Source organism: Pristiophorus japonicus, chromosome 7 (genome assembly GCF_044704955.1).
Source record: "Pristiophorus japonicus isolate sPriJap1 chromosome 7, sPriJap1.hap1, whole genome shotgun sequence".
NCBI lineage: Eukaryota > Metazoa > Chordata > Chondrichthyes > Pristiophoridae > Pristiophorus > Pristiophorus japonicus.
Window position 1 is genome coordinate 204,437,242 of NC_091983.1, and position 14,206 is coordinate 204,451,447.

The 14,206-nt window shown below is 45.6% G+C and overlaps 1 protein-coding gene across 1 annotated transcript in view; it reads right to left on the minus strand.

The window, feature by feature from the left end:
* The window catches only part of rbks (ribokinase), a 220,502-nt gene that overhangs the window by 147,115 nt on the left and 59,181 nt on the right, over positions 1-14,206 (minus strand). The window contains exon 2 of the mRNA XM_070885723.1: positions 6,719-6,851. Within this exon, the coding sequence (XP_070741824.1) occupies positions 6,719-6,851 (133 nt within the window). The remainder of the gene's footprint in view (positions 1-6,718; positions 6,852-14,206) is intronic.

Genomic DNA, 14,206 nt, shown 5'->3' on the forward strand with positions numbered 1-14,206 from the left:
CAGGGGGAATGGCAAGGTGAAAGAGAGTAATTGTTTTAACAGGGATTAGGGCATCAAAGGTGGTGGTGATGGTGTGATTGAGCAGATCAGTAGTGCAGAAATGTTATGGTGTCAAGGCTGGACAGTTGAGAATTCACAAGTGCAGTTCTAAGAGAGTTAGGAGAGAGATTTTTTTCCAGGGGGCGGACACAGAAGGAGGTAGGGTGGAAGGGGGATATGGGTGGAGAGCAATGCGAGGAAGTAGTTAGAGATGTCCTTATCTGTGATTGACACGATGGGAGTAGCGAGGCCATGAAAAATAGCAAGGTCGAGAGGTTGGCCGTGAATATGGGTTGCGGAGTTTACATGGAGGAAGAGATTAAGGGAGGATAGGGAGCTAGTGAACTCAGAGGAGAGCGATGAATTGAGATGGAGGTTGAAATCACCGAGGATGAGAAGTCGTTTGGTACAGATGCAGAGGGAGGAAAGTAGTGAAGAAATATCGGTAATAAAATTTTTAGGGTACTTGGGTGGGCGGTCGAGAACGAGAAGTTTAAATGCGAGGTGAGAGGGGTGGAATAGGGCGAGATGCTCAAAGGAGGAGTGTTGGAGGAGTAGGGGGACAGACCAAGGTGTGATTTGGTGATGAGAGCCACACCGCCATCACGGCGGTCTGAGCGGGGCAAGTGGTGGAAGGTATAGCCAGGCGGGGGGGCTTCATTTAAGGGTAAGGTGTCTTTGCCCCTCAACCACATTCACGTCAGAGCCATGATGTCGATGCCATCATCCACAATAAGCTCATGGATGGGAAGGGCCTTGTTCACAAGCGAATGGACATTCTGGAGGGAGATGCGGAGAGGGTCGGTGATGGCTGCCACACAGCCTGCATCAACGGGGTCAGTGCTGGGGGAGGGGGGGGGAGGTGAGTTGGACAGGGAGGAGATTGGCAAGATTAGCCCACAGTGGGCGCGCTGGGCGGGATGGTCGAGGAGAGTAAGATGGTATAGTTGGGTTGCTGCTCTTAAGGAGGCAGTGACGAATGCCTCGATGGGCCCTTTGTAGGATGCAGAGAGGCACAGAGGGAAGCTGTAGGCTTATCTAGGAGGGAGTCAAGTCTGCGACGGAAAGAGAGTAGGAAGGTCGAAGAGTAATGAAGGATTGGGATAGGGATTTGGGAGGGCAGAGTATCCGAGAGAAGAGAGATGAAAGAAGGCATAACGAACAGTCAGTGAGGGATAAAGAGAAAAGGAAAGATAGGAAAAAGTGGAAAAGTATTAAATGGCTTGGGTCCGGAGTGGCAGCCAAAGTGCGCACACGAATGGACAATGTAAGGGGAGGAAAACCGATACCCGAACTGAATTGTAGGGCTTATCAGTATTAGGAGGTTCTGAGGAATCGGGCGTTCCTCTGTCTTTATAGGGATTGTAACTGTATGTAAAGCATGCTTATACACTTGCTTGAATGGGTTTTTAGAAGGGGAAGCAGCAAAGCTTGCTATGTTGCAAAGCTTGATGGTTAATGAACCATCATAGGTAGCCAACACTGCATTGACCCTTAGCACAGACTGATGGAAGATGAAAACATACACCCAGTACTGAATTACAAGGGCAGTGGAGAATCAACAGTCTAGAAAGATAGCAAACCCTGGGAAGCAAGGTCAAATCAAACGTCATGAGGAACTGAGGCAAAGTTGAAACCATGGGCAGGTGGGGGAGAACCACTCAGAGCCAGTCTGAGCAGTAGGCCAATCGGTGGTTTTGTAGGAGGGTCGCACCTCTCGAAAAACTGTATAATTGTAATTGTAAAACCTCTGATTGGGAAAGTGTTCATCGCAACCTTCCCGAGCATGTTCGAATAAAAACCGAGGTTTCGTCTGAGTGATTCCATGGTCGCTATGTTAAAGGGCAGGTGTCGACTCCTTATATCAGGGAGCCCACCTCGAGGAAGAGAAGTCTTCTTTTTCCCCCAACAGACAGGGGGAAAAGCTCAGCTTACATAGGCCTGTTTAGACTTGGTAGTTAATGGGATACAATAGCAGGAAGACCAGGCCAAAGCCAGAGGTCCCATGGAAGGGCAAAGTCGAGATGAACAGGATGGGCCAGCACAGAGCATCGACAAACCGCTGTCCAAAGCAGGCGAATGAAGTCCAGAAGCTATTTGAAGTGTAGACAGTTCGAGGATGTGCTGTAGGAAGGAGAGTCGGTAGCGGTGCAGAAAGATGATGGCGACGTTGACACAAGTTTCTGGATCGCAGTAAAAGCTGCAGCCAGCGACCAGCAAAGTTTGAAACCGGTAGTGTTGTGTATCTGTAAAGCAGGCACTCCCATGTTCCGCCACCAGGGAGCACATCCCCTGAAGTCCCAAGGTATCCCAGGATCCCTTGGGAGCACTGTATATAAGTCGGCCCCTAAGGCCTGTTCCTCACTCTGGAGTGTCTTAATAAAGACTGAGGTCACTGTTACTTTAACCTCCCTGGTTCAGTCTCATCTGCCGAGCTAAGGCGACTTACAGGACAATGTGAGTTTGATGGCTACCTGGAGCCAATGCGCAGAGACTTTTTTGTACTGGGCACTGGACACGAGACCATCCTACGAAAACTTTTGACTGTAGAGACACCAACCCTCAGTAAGACCATTGCAATAACACAGGCGTTTATGTCCACCAGTGATAACACCAAACAAATCTCTCAGCACACAAGTGCTAGCAATGTTCATAAATTAACTGGAACTGTGTTTGCGAGCAGAAATGTACAGGGCATAAACCACGAGTCTGCAACTGCCAGCAGGCCTCAGGTGACCCAGATGACTGAGTCCCCAACAAAGGATGAATGCAAGGCAATTAACATCTTGTTGGCGTTGTGGAGGCTTCCATTCAGCCTATTCATGCCGCTTCAAAGGGTATGTTTGCAAGAGCTGTGGAACAATGGGGCACCTCCAACGAGCTTGCAGTCGAGCTGCAAGCTCTGCAAAATCTGCTAACCACCACGTGGCAGCGGAAGATCGGTCCATGGTGGATCAAAGCAATTTCGAGCCTGAGCGAGAGGAGGCAGATGCTGAAGTACACGGGGTGCACACATTTTCGACGAAATGTCCACCTATAATGCTAAATGTAAAGTTGAATGGCTTACTCATAGCCATGCAACTGGATACTGGTGCTAGTCAATCCATCATGAGTAAAAAGATGTTTAAGAGACTGTGGTGCAACAAGGCACTCAGACCAGCCCTGAGCCTCATCCACACGAAACTGAGAACGTACACCAAAGAGCTTATCACTGTCCTGGGCAGCGCCATGGTCAAGGTCAACTACGAGGGCACGGTGCACGAACTGCCACTCTGGATTGTCCCGGTCGATGGCCCCACACTGCTTGGAAGGAGCTGGCTGGGCAAAATCCGCTGGAACTGGGATGACATCCGAGTGCTATCACATGTCGATGAGGCCTCATGTACCCAGGTTCTTAACAAATTTCCTTCCCTTTTTGAGCCAGGCATTGGAAACTTTTCCGGGGCGAAGTTGCAGATCCCAGAGGCATGACCTATTCATCACAAGGCGCGAGCGGTACCTCACATGATGAGGGAGAGAGTGGAAACCGAGCTGGACAGGCTGCAACGCGAGGGCATCATCTCCCCAGTGGAATTCAGCGAGTGGGCCAGCCCGATTGTTCCAGTACTCAAAAGTGATGGCACGGTAAGGATTTGCGGCGATTATAAAGTAACTATTAATCGTTTCTCGCTACAGGACCAATACCCGCTACCTAAGGCAGACGACCTATTTGCGATGCTGGCAGGAGGCAAGACGTTCACCAAGTTCGACCTGACTTCGGCCGACATGACGCAGGAGCTGGAGGAGTCTTCAAAGGGCCTCACCTGCATCAACACGCACAAGGGACTGTTCATCTACAACAGATGGCCATTTGGAATTTGGTCGGCTGCAGCGATCTTCCAGAGAAACATGGCCTAAAGTCGGTACCACGCACGGTGGTTTTTCAGGACTACATATTGGTCGGGACACCGTCGAGCACCTACAAAACCTGGAGGAGGTCCTCCAGCGACTGGATCGCGTAGGGCTGCGGCTGAAGAGGTCGAAATGTGTCTTCATGGCAACAGAAGTGGAGTTTTTGGGGAGAAAGATCGCGGCGGACGGCATTCAGCCCACAGACGCCAAGACAGAGGCTATCAGGAACGCGCCCAGGCCACAGAACACCATGGAGCTGCGGTCGTTCCTGGGACTCCTCAACTATTTTGATAACTTCCTACCGGGGTGAAGCACCCTCTTAGAGCCCCTACATGTGTTATTGCGTAAAGGTGAGAACTGGGTATGGGGAAAAAAAGCACGTAATTGCTTTTGAGAAAGCCAAAAACATTTTATGCTCCAACAAGCTGCTTATATTGTAGAACCCGTGTAAAAGACTCGTGCTAGCATGTGATGCGTCGTCGTACGGAGTCGGGTGTGTATTACAACAAGCTAACGATGTGGGGAAGTTGCAACCTGTCGCCTATGCCTCCAGGAGCTTGTCTAAGGCCGAGAGGGCCCAAAGCATATTGAGAAACAGGCATTAGCATGTATGCTCGGGGTAAAGAAAATGCATCAGTGCCAGTTTGGCCTCAAATTTAAGCTGGAAACCAATCAGAAGCCCCTCATATCCCTTTTCGCTGAAAACAAGGGGATAAATACTAATGCCTCAGCCCGCATACAAAGGTGGGCACTCGCGCTATCAGCGTATAACGATACCTTCCGCCACAGGCCAGGCACCGAGAACTGTGCGGATGCTCTCATTTGGCTACCATTGCCCACCACGGGGGTGGAAATGGCGCAGCCTGCAAACTTGTTGATTGTGGCGCAGCCCGCAGACTTGTTGATGGTCATGGAAGCGTTTGAAAATGATAAATCACCTGTCACGACCCGCCAGATTAGGACTTGGTCCAGCCAAGATCCTCTGCTGTCCCTAGTAAAAAACTGTGTACTGCATGGGAGCTGGGCCAGCATCCCCGTTGAAATGCAACAGCTAATCAAGCCGTTCCAGCGGCGAAAGGACGAGCTGTTCATTCAGGCAGACTGCCTGTTGTGGGGTAACCGCGTAGTGCTACCCAAAATGGTCAGGGAGATGTTCATCTCGGATCTCCACAGCACACACCCGGGTATAGTAATGATGAAAGCGATAGCCAGATCCCACGTATGGTGGCCCGGTATCGACTCTGACTTAAGAGTCCTGTGTACGGCAATGCAGCGTGTGTGCTCAGTTGAGCAACGCTCCGAGAGAGGCACCACCATGTTTGTGGTCCTGGCCCTCCAGACCATGGTCAAGGATCCATGTCGACTATGCGGGCCCATTCCCCGGTAAAATGTTCCTGGTGGTGGTGGATGCTTTTTCAAAATGGATTGAATGTGAAATAATGTCGGGAAGCTCCACCACCACCACCATTGAAAGCCTGAGGGCCATGTTTGCCACCCACGGCCTGCCTGACATACTGGTCAGTGACAACGGGCCATGTTTCACCTGTGCCAAATTTAAAGAATTCATGACCCACAATGGGATCAAACATGTCACCTCGGCCCCGTTTAAACCAGCCTCCAATGGACAGGCAGAGCGGGCAGTACAAACAATCAAACAGAGCCTTAAACGTGTCACAGAAGATTCAATCCAAACCCGCCTGTCCTGAGTACTGCTCAGCTGCCGCACGAGACCCCACTCACTCACAGGGGTGCCCCCGGCTGAGATACTCATGAAAAGGACACGATCATGATCAGGGAGAGAGCAGGCGGCAGCAACCAAATGTAAACGATGGTCGTGCCACTGTGTCATGGGAAATTGATCTGAATGACCCTGTGTATGTGCTAAACTATGGACATGGTCTCAAGTGGATCGCGGGCACCGTCATAGATAAAGAAGGGAATAGGGTGTTTGTAGTCAAACTAGACAATGGACAAATTTGCAGAGAGCATCTGGACCAAATGAGGCTGCGGTTCACAGACTGCCCTGAACAACCCACAGCAGACACCACCTTTTTCGAGCCCACAACACACACCCAAAGGATCAACGACACCACGCCGGACCAGGAAATCGAACCCATCATGCCCAACAGCCCAGCAAGGCCAGGCTCACCCAGCAGCCCTGCAGGGTCAACAACACGCCAGCCCAGCGAGGGCACAGCCAACACACCAGGACAGACATTTGAACCAAGGCGGTCCACCAGGGAAAGAAAGGCTCCCGACAGGCTCACCTTGTAAATAGTTTTCACTTTGACTTTGGCGGGGGAGTGATGTTGTGTATCTGTAAAGCATGCACTCCCATGTTCCGCCACCAGGGAGCGCATCCCCTGAAGTCCCAAGGGATCCCAGCATCCCTTGGGAGCACAGTATATAAGCTGGCCCCTAAGGCCTGTTACTCATTCTGGAGTGTCTTAATAAAGACTGAGGTCACTGTTACTTTCACCTCCCGGTGTGCAGTCTCATCTGTGTTAGGAACACAATAGGTAGAACAAGTGATCCGGCAGCTGCTCGCAGAGGACAGCAGAGCGGAAAAACCAGTAGAATGAGTTCAGCAGAGACACAGCCGCAGTTAGAAGAAAAAATTAATTTTTGCAGCAGAGATGGAGAAGCAGCAGGTATAATCCAGTGTAATCTAGTGCAGAAACGTAGCAGTGTAATCCAGTGTAGTCACAGAAGAGGCCAATTCTCCTCATGGTCCCTGCTTCCATGACGAAGAAATAATTTCTTAGTTTAGAATTTTTTTTAGTCTTACCTTGCTAACCATTGCTGATTTGGTTCCAAGCCGTGCTGCCTGGATACACTGATTGGCCCCTTTTCCTCCAAATCCAATAAAAAACTTGCGCCCATGTATGGTTTCTCCAGCTTTAGGTAAACGTGGTGCAAAACTATTGAAAAAGAACAAAAACTATAGAAATATAAGAGATGTATACCTATGATATTCCACGCAACATTTCTCCTGCGCTTTCCCAACAGTATCTTTCTAGACTAAGACTACTGGCAAATAATCCAGTATTGTGCTATTGGTGCTATGTAACTGGTTATTGGCAGGTTCACCAGATCAACCCAGAGTGAAATGTCTTCGAACTTCCCCCCTCTCCCCGTTGGGAGAAGAACATCGTGTCTAGGTGGGCTCCACCTCTGCCCTGCAGTGTTCTGAATAAGATTGGCATCTGATAGAGTGGGACGTCATAGTTACGAACACCAAGGCAGGCAGAATTATTGTAATTTTTAAACTTTCTCTCCTACCCCACCGCATTATTTAAAATCTTCCTGTTTTTTCAGAGAAGCAGGTTTATTTATTAAGTTCGAATTTGGTAACAATTTGCATATATTAGGTATGATCTGATAGCCATTACAGAGACGTGGTTGCAAGGTGACCAGGACTGGGAACTAAATATTCAGGGGTATTTGACAATTCGGAAGGACAGACAGAAAGGAAAAGGAGGTGGGGTAGCACTGTTAATAAAGAATGGGATCAGTGCGTTAGTGAGAAACGATATTGGCTCAGAGGTTGAATCAGTTTGGGTGGAGATAAGGAATAATAAAGGGAAAAAGTCGCTGGTGGATATAGTCTATAGGCCCCCGAACAGTAGCTACACGGTTGGACGGAGTATAAATCAAGAAATAGCGGAGGCTTGTAAAAAAGGAACAGCAATAATCATGGGTGATTTTAACTTTCATATTGATTGGACAAAGCAAATTGGCTAGGGTAGCCTTGAGCAGGAGTTCATAGAGTGTATCCAGGATAGTTTCCTTGAACAGTACGTTGCGGAACCAACCAGGGAGCAGGCCATCTTAGATCTAGTACTGTTTAATCAGGCATCATTAATAAATGATCTCGTAATAAAAGATCCTCTAGGATGAGTGACCATAATACAGTTGAATTTCAAATTCAGTTGGAGGGAGAGAAATTTGGTTCTCAAACCAGTGTCCTAAGCTTAAATAAAGGGGCCTACAAAGGTATGAGGGCAGAGTTGAGTGTGGGGCGGTTAATGAGCAGTGGCAGACATTTAAGGAGATATTTCATAACTCGCAACAAAAATATATCCCAATGAGTAGGAAAGACTGTAAGAGAAGGGATAACCATCCGTGGCTAACTAAGGAAATAAGGGAGGGTATCAAATTGAAAACAGGCATACAATGTGGCCAAGACTAGTGGGAGGTCAAAGGATTGGGAAATTTTTAAAAGCCAGCAGAGAACAACTAAAAATATGATTAAAAGAGGGAAGATAGATTATGAAAGTAAACTAACACAAGTTTCTACAGGTACATAAAAAGGAAAAGAGTGGCTGGAGGATGAGACTGGGGAATTAATAATGGAGAACAAGGAAATGGCAGAGATGCTGAACAAATATTTTGTACCGGTCTTCACAGTAGAAGACACTAAAAACATCCACAATAGTGGATAATCAAGGGGCTATAGGGGGGGGCGGAACTTAATACCGTCACTACTGAAGTAGTACAAGGTAAAATAATGGGCCTGATGGTTTACATCCTAGGATCTTAAGAGAAGTGGCTGCAGAGATAGTGGATGCATTGGTTGTAATCTACCAAAATTCCCTGGATTCTGGGGCAAAACCGCAAATGTATTGCCCCTATTTAAAAAAGGACGCAGACAAAAAGCAGGAAACTTTAGACTAGTTAGCCTAACATCTGTCGTTGAGAAAATGCTGGAGTCCATTATTAAAGAAAGCAGTAGCGGGACATTTGGAAAAGCATGATTCAATCAAGCAGAGTCAGCATGGTTTTATGAAAGGGAAATGATTTTTGACAAATTTGCTGGAGTTCTTTGAGGCTGTAACGAGCAGGGTGGATAAGGGGGAACCAATGGATGTGGTGTATTTGGATTTCCAGAAGGCATTCGATAAAGTGCCACATAAGAGGTTACTGCACAAGATAAAAGCTCACGGGGTTGGGGTAATATATTAGCATGGATAGAAGATTGGCTAACTAACAGAAAACAGAGAGTCGGGATAAATAGGTCATTTTCCAGTTGGCAAACAGTAACTAGTGGGGTGCCGCAGGGATCGGTGCTGGGTTCTCAACTATTTACAATTTATATGAATGACTTGGATGAAAGGACCAAGCGTAATGTAGCCAAGTTTGCTGATGATACAAAGATGGGTGGGAAAGCAAATTGTGAGGAGGACATAAAAAATCTGCAAAGGGACATAGACAAGCTAAGTGAGTGGGGAAAAATTTGGCAGATGGAGTATAATGTGGGAAAATGTGAGGTTATCCACTTTGGCAGAAATAATAGGAAAGCAAATTATAATTTAAATGGAGAAAAATTGCAAAGTACTGCAGTACTGAGAGACCTGGGGATCCTTGTGCAGGAAACACAAAAAGTTAGTATGCAAGTACAGCAAATAATCAGGAAGGCAAATGGAATGTTGGCCTTTATTGCAAGGGGGATAGAGTATAAAAGCAGAGAAGTCTTGCTACAACTGTTCAGGGTATTGGTGAGGCCACACCAGGAGCACTGAGTACAGTTTTGGTCTCCGTATTTAAGAAAGAATATACTTGCATTGGATGCTGTTCAGAGAAGGTTCACTAGGTTGATTCCGGAGATGAGGGTGTTGACTTATGAGGATAGGTTGAGTAGGTTGGGCCTATACACATTGGAGTTCAGAAGAATGAGAGGTGATCTTATTGAAACGTATAAGATAATGAGGGGGCTCAACAAGGTGGATGCAGAGAGGATATTTCCCCTCATAGGGGAAACTAAAACTAGGGGACATAAAATAAGGGGATGCCCATTTAAAACTGAGATGAGGAGAAATTTCTTCTCTCAGAGGGTTGTAAATCTATGGAATTCTCTGCCTCAGAGAGCTGTGGAGGCTGGGTCATTGAATATATTTAAGGTGGAGATAGACAGATTTTTGAGTGATAAGGGAGTAAAGGGTTATAGGGAACGGGCAGGGAAGTGGAGCTGAGTCCATGATCAGATCAGCCATGATCTTATTGAATGGTGGAGCAGGCTCGAGGGGCCAAATGGCCTACGCCTGCTTCTATTTCTTATGTTCTTACATACAGAACATGTATTGGCACATCACAGTGCATTGGCTTTAGTAGATTCTATTCTATATGGATACTAATATGCGAAAAAAAAAATAGTGACTACAAGAAGAACATTTCTGACAACATCCTGATCTATGAAAACTGTTGCTGAGTCCTATTTTATTCTTTACAGTCAGTAAGGTTAGCGAGCTCCATTAGGTTTTATTTTTGGTAGGTATATGAGCCTGCAAAATCCAGCACTGAGTAGAGTGTTTGATTGTAACATAATGTCTCCTCACTGGCCTCTGTGGATCGTGATTGCCAATCTATGGGTGTCTATGAGGTGCCACTCTATAGAAGGCCTGGATACTGACACCAGCAAAGGATCTCCTAACTGTACATGGAGAGATACAATGAAAATTTTAGAATATAGAATTTGCAGCACATTTGGCCCAACTGGACTATGCCGATTGTTTATGCTCCACATGAGCCACCTCCCACACCTCTTGATCTAACCCAATCAGCATCACCTTCTATTCCTTTCTTCCTCATGTTTATCCAGATTCTCCTTAAATGCATCTATGCTATTCACCTCAACCACTGCTTGTGGTAACAAGTTCCACATTCTAACCATTCTCTGGGTAAAGAAGTTTTTCTGAAATCCTTTTTGGGTTCGTTAGTGATTATCTTATACTTATAGCCCCTAGTTTTGGTCTCCTCCACGCGGAAACCTCCTCTCAAATCTACCCTATCAATCCCTTTCATAATTTTAAAGACCTCGATCATGTCACCCCTCGGATTTCTCTTTTCTTACGATAGGAGCCTCAGCCTGAACATTTAGAATGATGCGTTAAAGAGGGTGAAAATTACAAATATCTCCGATCAGGTATCAGATTTTTAATAAATCTTAGTTTGGGAGGGTTGGGATGGGAATAGGGCCATTAAGGATAATAACACAGGTAACAATAATGAGATTGCAGAAATATTAAATACTGAAGCAAAATAATGATTTAACAGGGAGATATAACAGATGGACATGACATTGAATGATGAGATTAGTAATGAGATAAATGCATTTGAAATAAAAAGTGATATAATAAATAAACTAATCAACCTCAAAGAGGATAAAGTCCGGCATTACTACACATATTTAATAATTTGTTTGAAAAAGGTGTAGTGCCAGAGGACTGGCGGATAGCTAACGTAATAACTATATTTAAGAAGGGGGATAGAACATGTTCAGGAAATTGTAGACCAGTCAACTTAACATCGGTGGCAAGGAGAATAATGGAATCCCTACTAAAGGAGAAAACAGAAGCACATCTAGAAACCAAAAATATAATAATGAATAGTCAGCATGGATTTCAAAAGGGAAAGTCTTGCTTGACCAATCTCACTGAATTTTTTGAAGAGGTAACAGAGAGGTTAGACAATGCATTAGATATAATTTATCTAGATTTTCAAAAGGCCTTCGATGCGATACCCCATAATAGAGTGATGAACAAGGTCAGAGAATGCGGTGTCAGGGGACAAGTAGCAGGCTTCAAGACAAGCGGAGAGTAGAGGTAAAGGGTAGCTATTTAGTGGCAGAAGGATGGTAGTGGTGTTCCACCAGGATCAGTGCTGGGACCACTATTGTTCACAATTTATATTAACGATTTAGACTTTGGAATCAAAAACATTATTTCTAAATTTGCAGACGACACCAAATTGGGGGCGATAGTCAATACTGAGGAGGACTGCCACAAATTACAGGAGGACATTAATAAACTTGCAGAATGGGCATATAATTAGCAACTGAAGTTCAACACAGATAAATGTGAGGTTGGACCTCTCTAGTCCGGCACCCTCGGGACTTGACTGGTGCCAGAACAGAGGATTTTCCGAACCATGGGAGGTCACTGCAGCCACCATATCTGACATCTGATAGTATCATCATGAGTTAGAAGATAAAGGCTGGTTAATATAAAATTGGCAAAAAGAGTATGTTGTTATAAATCATTTATTCAACTTCTTTAGCAGTCACCTAAAAGCACTCCAAATGGAAATCCCTAGGTGGCATTTTAACCTCCTCATGAATTGCAGAAAATCCTTTCTTTTTAGGCTGGTTATACCAGAAAAGATGAAAAGCTGAGTTCAAAGTGAAAGCAAGTAATTCACATTCAAATCCAAGCAATTTCTGTATAAAACAATGCTCCCAATATGAAACCTATGTATCATTAATATCCAGATGATCACATTTCAAAGACAAAGCAAAATTAGTGCATGGACCATATTGAAAACTACATTCCAATAATATTGGAATAACCATATTACAAGGCAATAGAGGAATCTCAATCCCTTTTCTGTTGACAGCTCCTGGGTTCCTGTGTGTGTGTGTGCTGGAAGCCTGTGGGCAGCTGCCTCAGCCGAACACAATGACTGATTGACAGCCATTCCAGCCAATTGCCGATCAAACCTTTTTTTTTAATAAACCCTCCTCTCCCTACTAATGCCAAACCACAGCTATTTCCAGATTAGAGAGACCCGGACTGGAGAGGTACAACCTGTATTACATTTTTGTAGGAAGAATAGGGGGGTCACTTATTGGAGGGTATGAGTCGAGGTGGGGTCGAGGAACAAAGGGATCTTGGAGTACAAAAACACAAATCATTACAAGTTGTAACACAAGGCCATAAAAAAAGCAAACCAAGCACTAGGGTTTACTTCTCGAGGGATAGAATTGAAAAGTAGGGAAGTTATGCTAAACCTGTAATGACCACACTTGGAGTACTGGTCGCCATATTATAAAAAGGATATCGAGGCATTGGAGGGAGCAGAGAAAATTTACAAAGATGATACCAGAAATGCGAATGTATAAATATCAGGATAGGATGAACAGACCTCTTCAAAAAAGGCTGAGGGGTGACCTAATAGAGGTCTTTAAAATTGTTGAAGGTTTTGATCGAGTGGATACAGAGAGAATGTTTCCACTTATGGGGAAGAGTATAACTAGAGGCCATCAATATAAGATAGTCACCAAGAAATCCAATAGGAAATTCAGAAGAAACTTCTTTAACCAAAAAGAGTGGTGAGAATGTGGAACTCGCTACATGAATGTCTTCTTAGGCAGTCCTTCGGAGTCGAGGATGACTTGTTTCCACACTAAAAATGAGTTCTCAAGTGACTGATGAGTCCTATGTGGGATCGAGTCTCTATCACAGGTGGGGCAGATGGTGGTTGAAGGAACAGGTGAGTTGGGTGCCTGGGTTGCCGTACATTCCTTCCACTGTATACGCTTGGCTTCAGCTTGCTCTTGGTGTAGTGACTCGAGGTGTTCGGCGCCTTCCCGGATGTTTTTCCTCCACTTTGTGTGGTCTTTGGCCAGGAGTTGGTGGGGATGTTGCACCTTTTCAAGGAGACTTTGAGGATGTCCTTGAAGCAGTTCCTCTGTCCACCTAAGAGTTGCTTGCCATGTCGGAGCTCCGAGCAGAGTGCTTGTTTTGGGAGTCTTGTATTGGGCATGCGGATGATGTGGCCTGCCCAACAGAGTTGATCGAGCCTGGTCAGTGCTTCGATGCTGGGGATATTGGCCTGAGCGAGAACGCTGAAGTTGGTGCGCCTATCCTGCCAATGGATTTGCAGGATCTTGCGGGAGGCTAGAAAAGCATATGAGGGAGAAGGGAATCGAGGGTTATGCTGATAGATTTAGAGGAGGAAAGACGGGAGGAGGCTCGAGTGGAGCATAAACGTCGGTATGGACTGTTTGGGCCGAATGGCCTTTTTCTGTGCCATATATTCTATGTAATCCTATGTAGTTTATTTTTTGGGGGAGGGGAGGAAATACTTTGAAATTGAAGAATTCTCTCTACAGTACTGTTCCCATTTAGAACAGCTCAGTTATAAAAGTGCATGGTATAATTGGAGCCAACTAACTGACCCAATGATTCCTAAGAACACAGAACAATTGAGAGAATTTGTGCTGTGGCTCAAAGAAAACGCTAAGAGAGACTTTGTGTGGCCTAGTATATGGCTTCACATCCAGGTTTGTCAGGTGGTGGATAATTTGATCTCTCGAATGCATGAGTCAAAATAAATAGTTCCAGGTATCTCCATGTAACAGTGTTACACCCTTGAAAATAGTGGTCTATGAAGTTTCAACACTGCCATTCTTTGTCGATGTCTTGCATTGATACAGAATGTTGAGTTGCAGGCACAGTTCATGATGCTTGCCCACTTTAATAAATTCCACACACCAGTT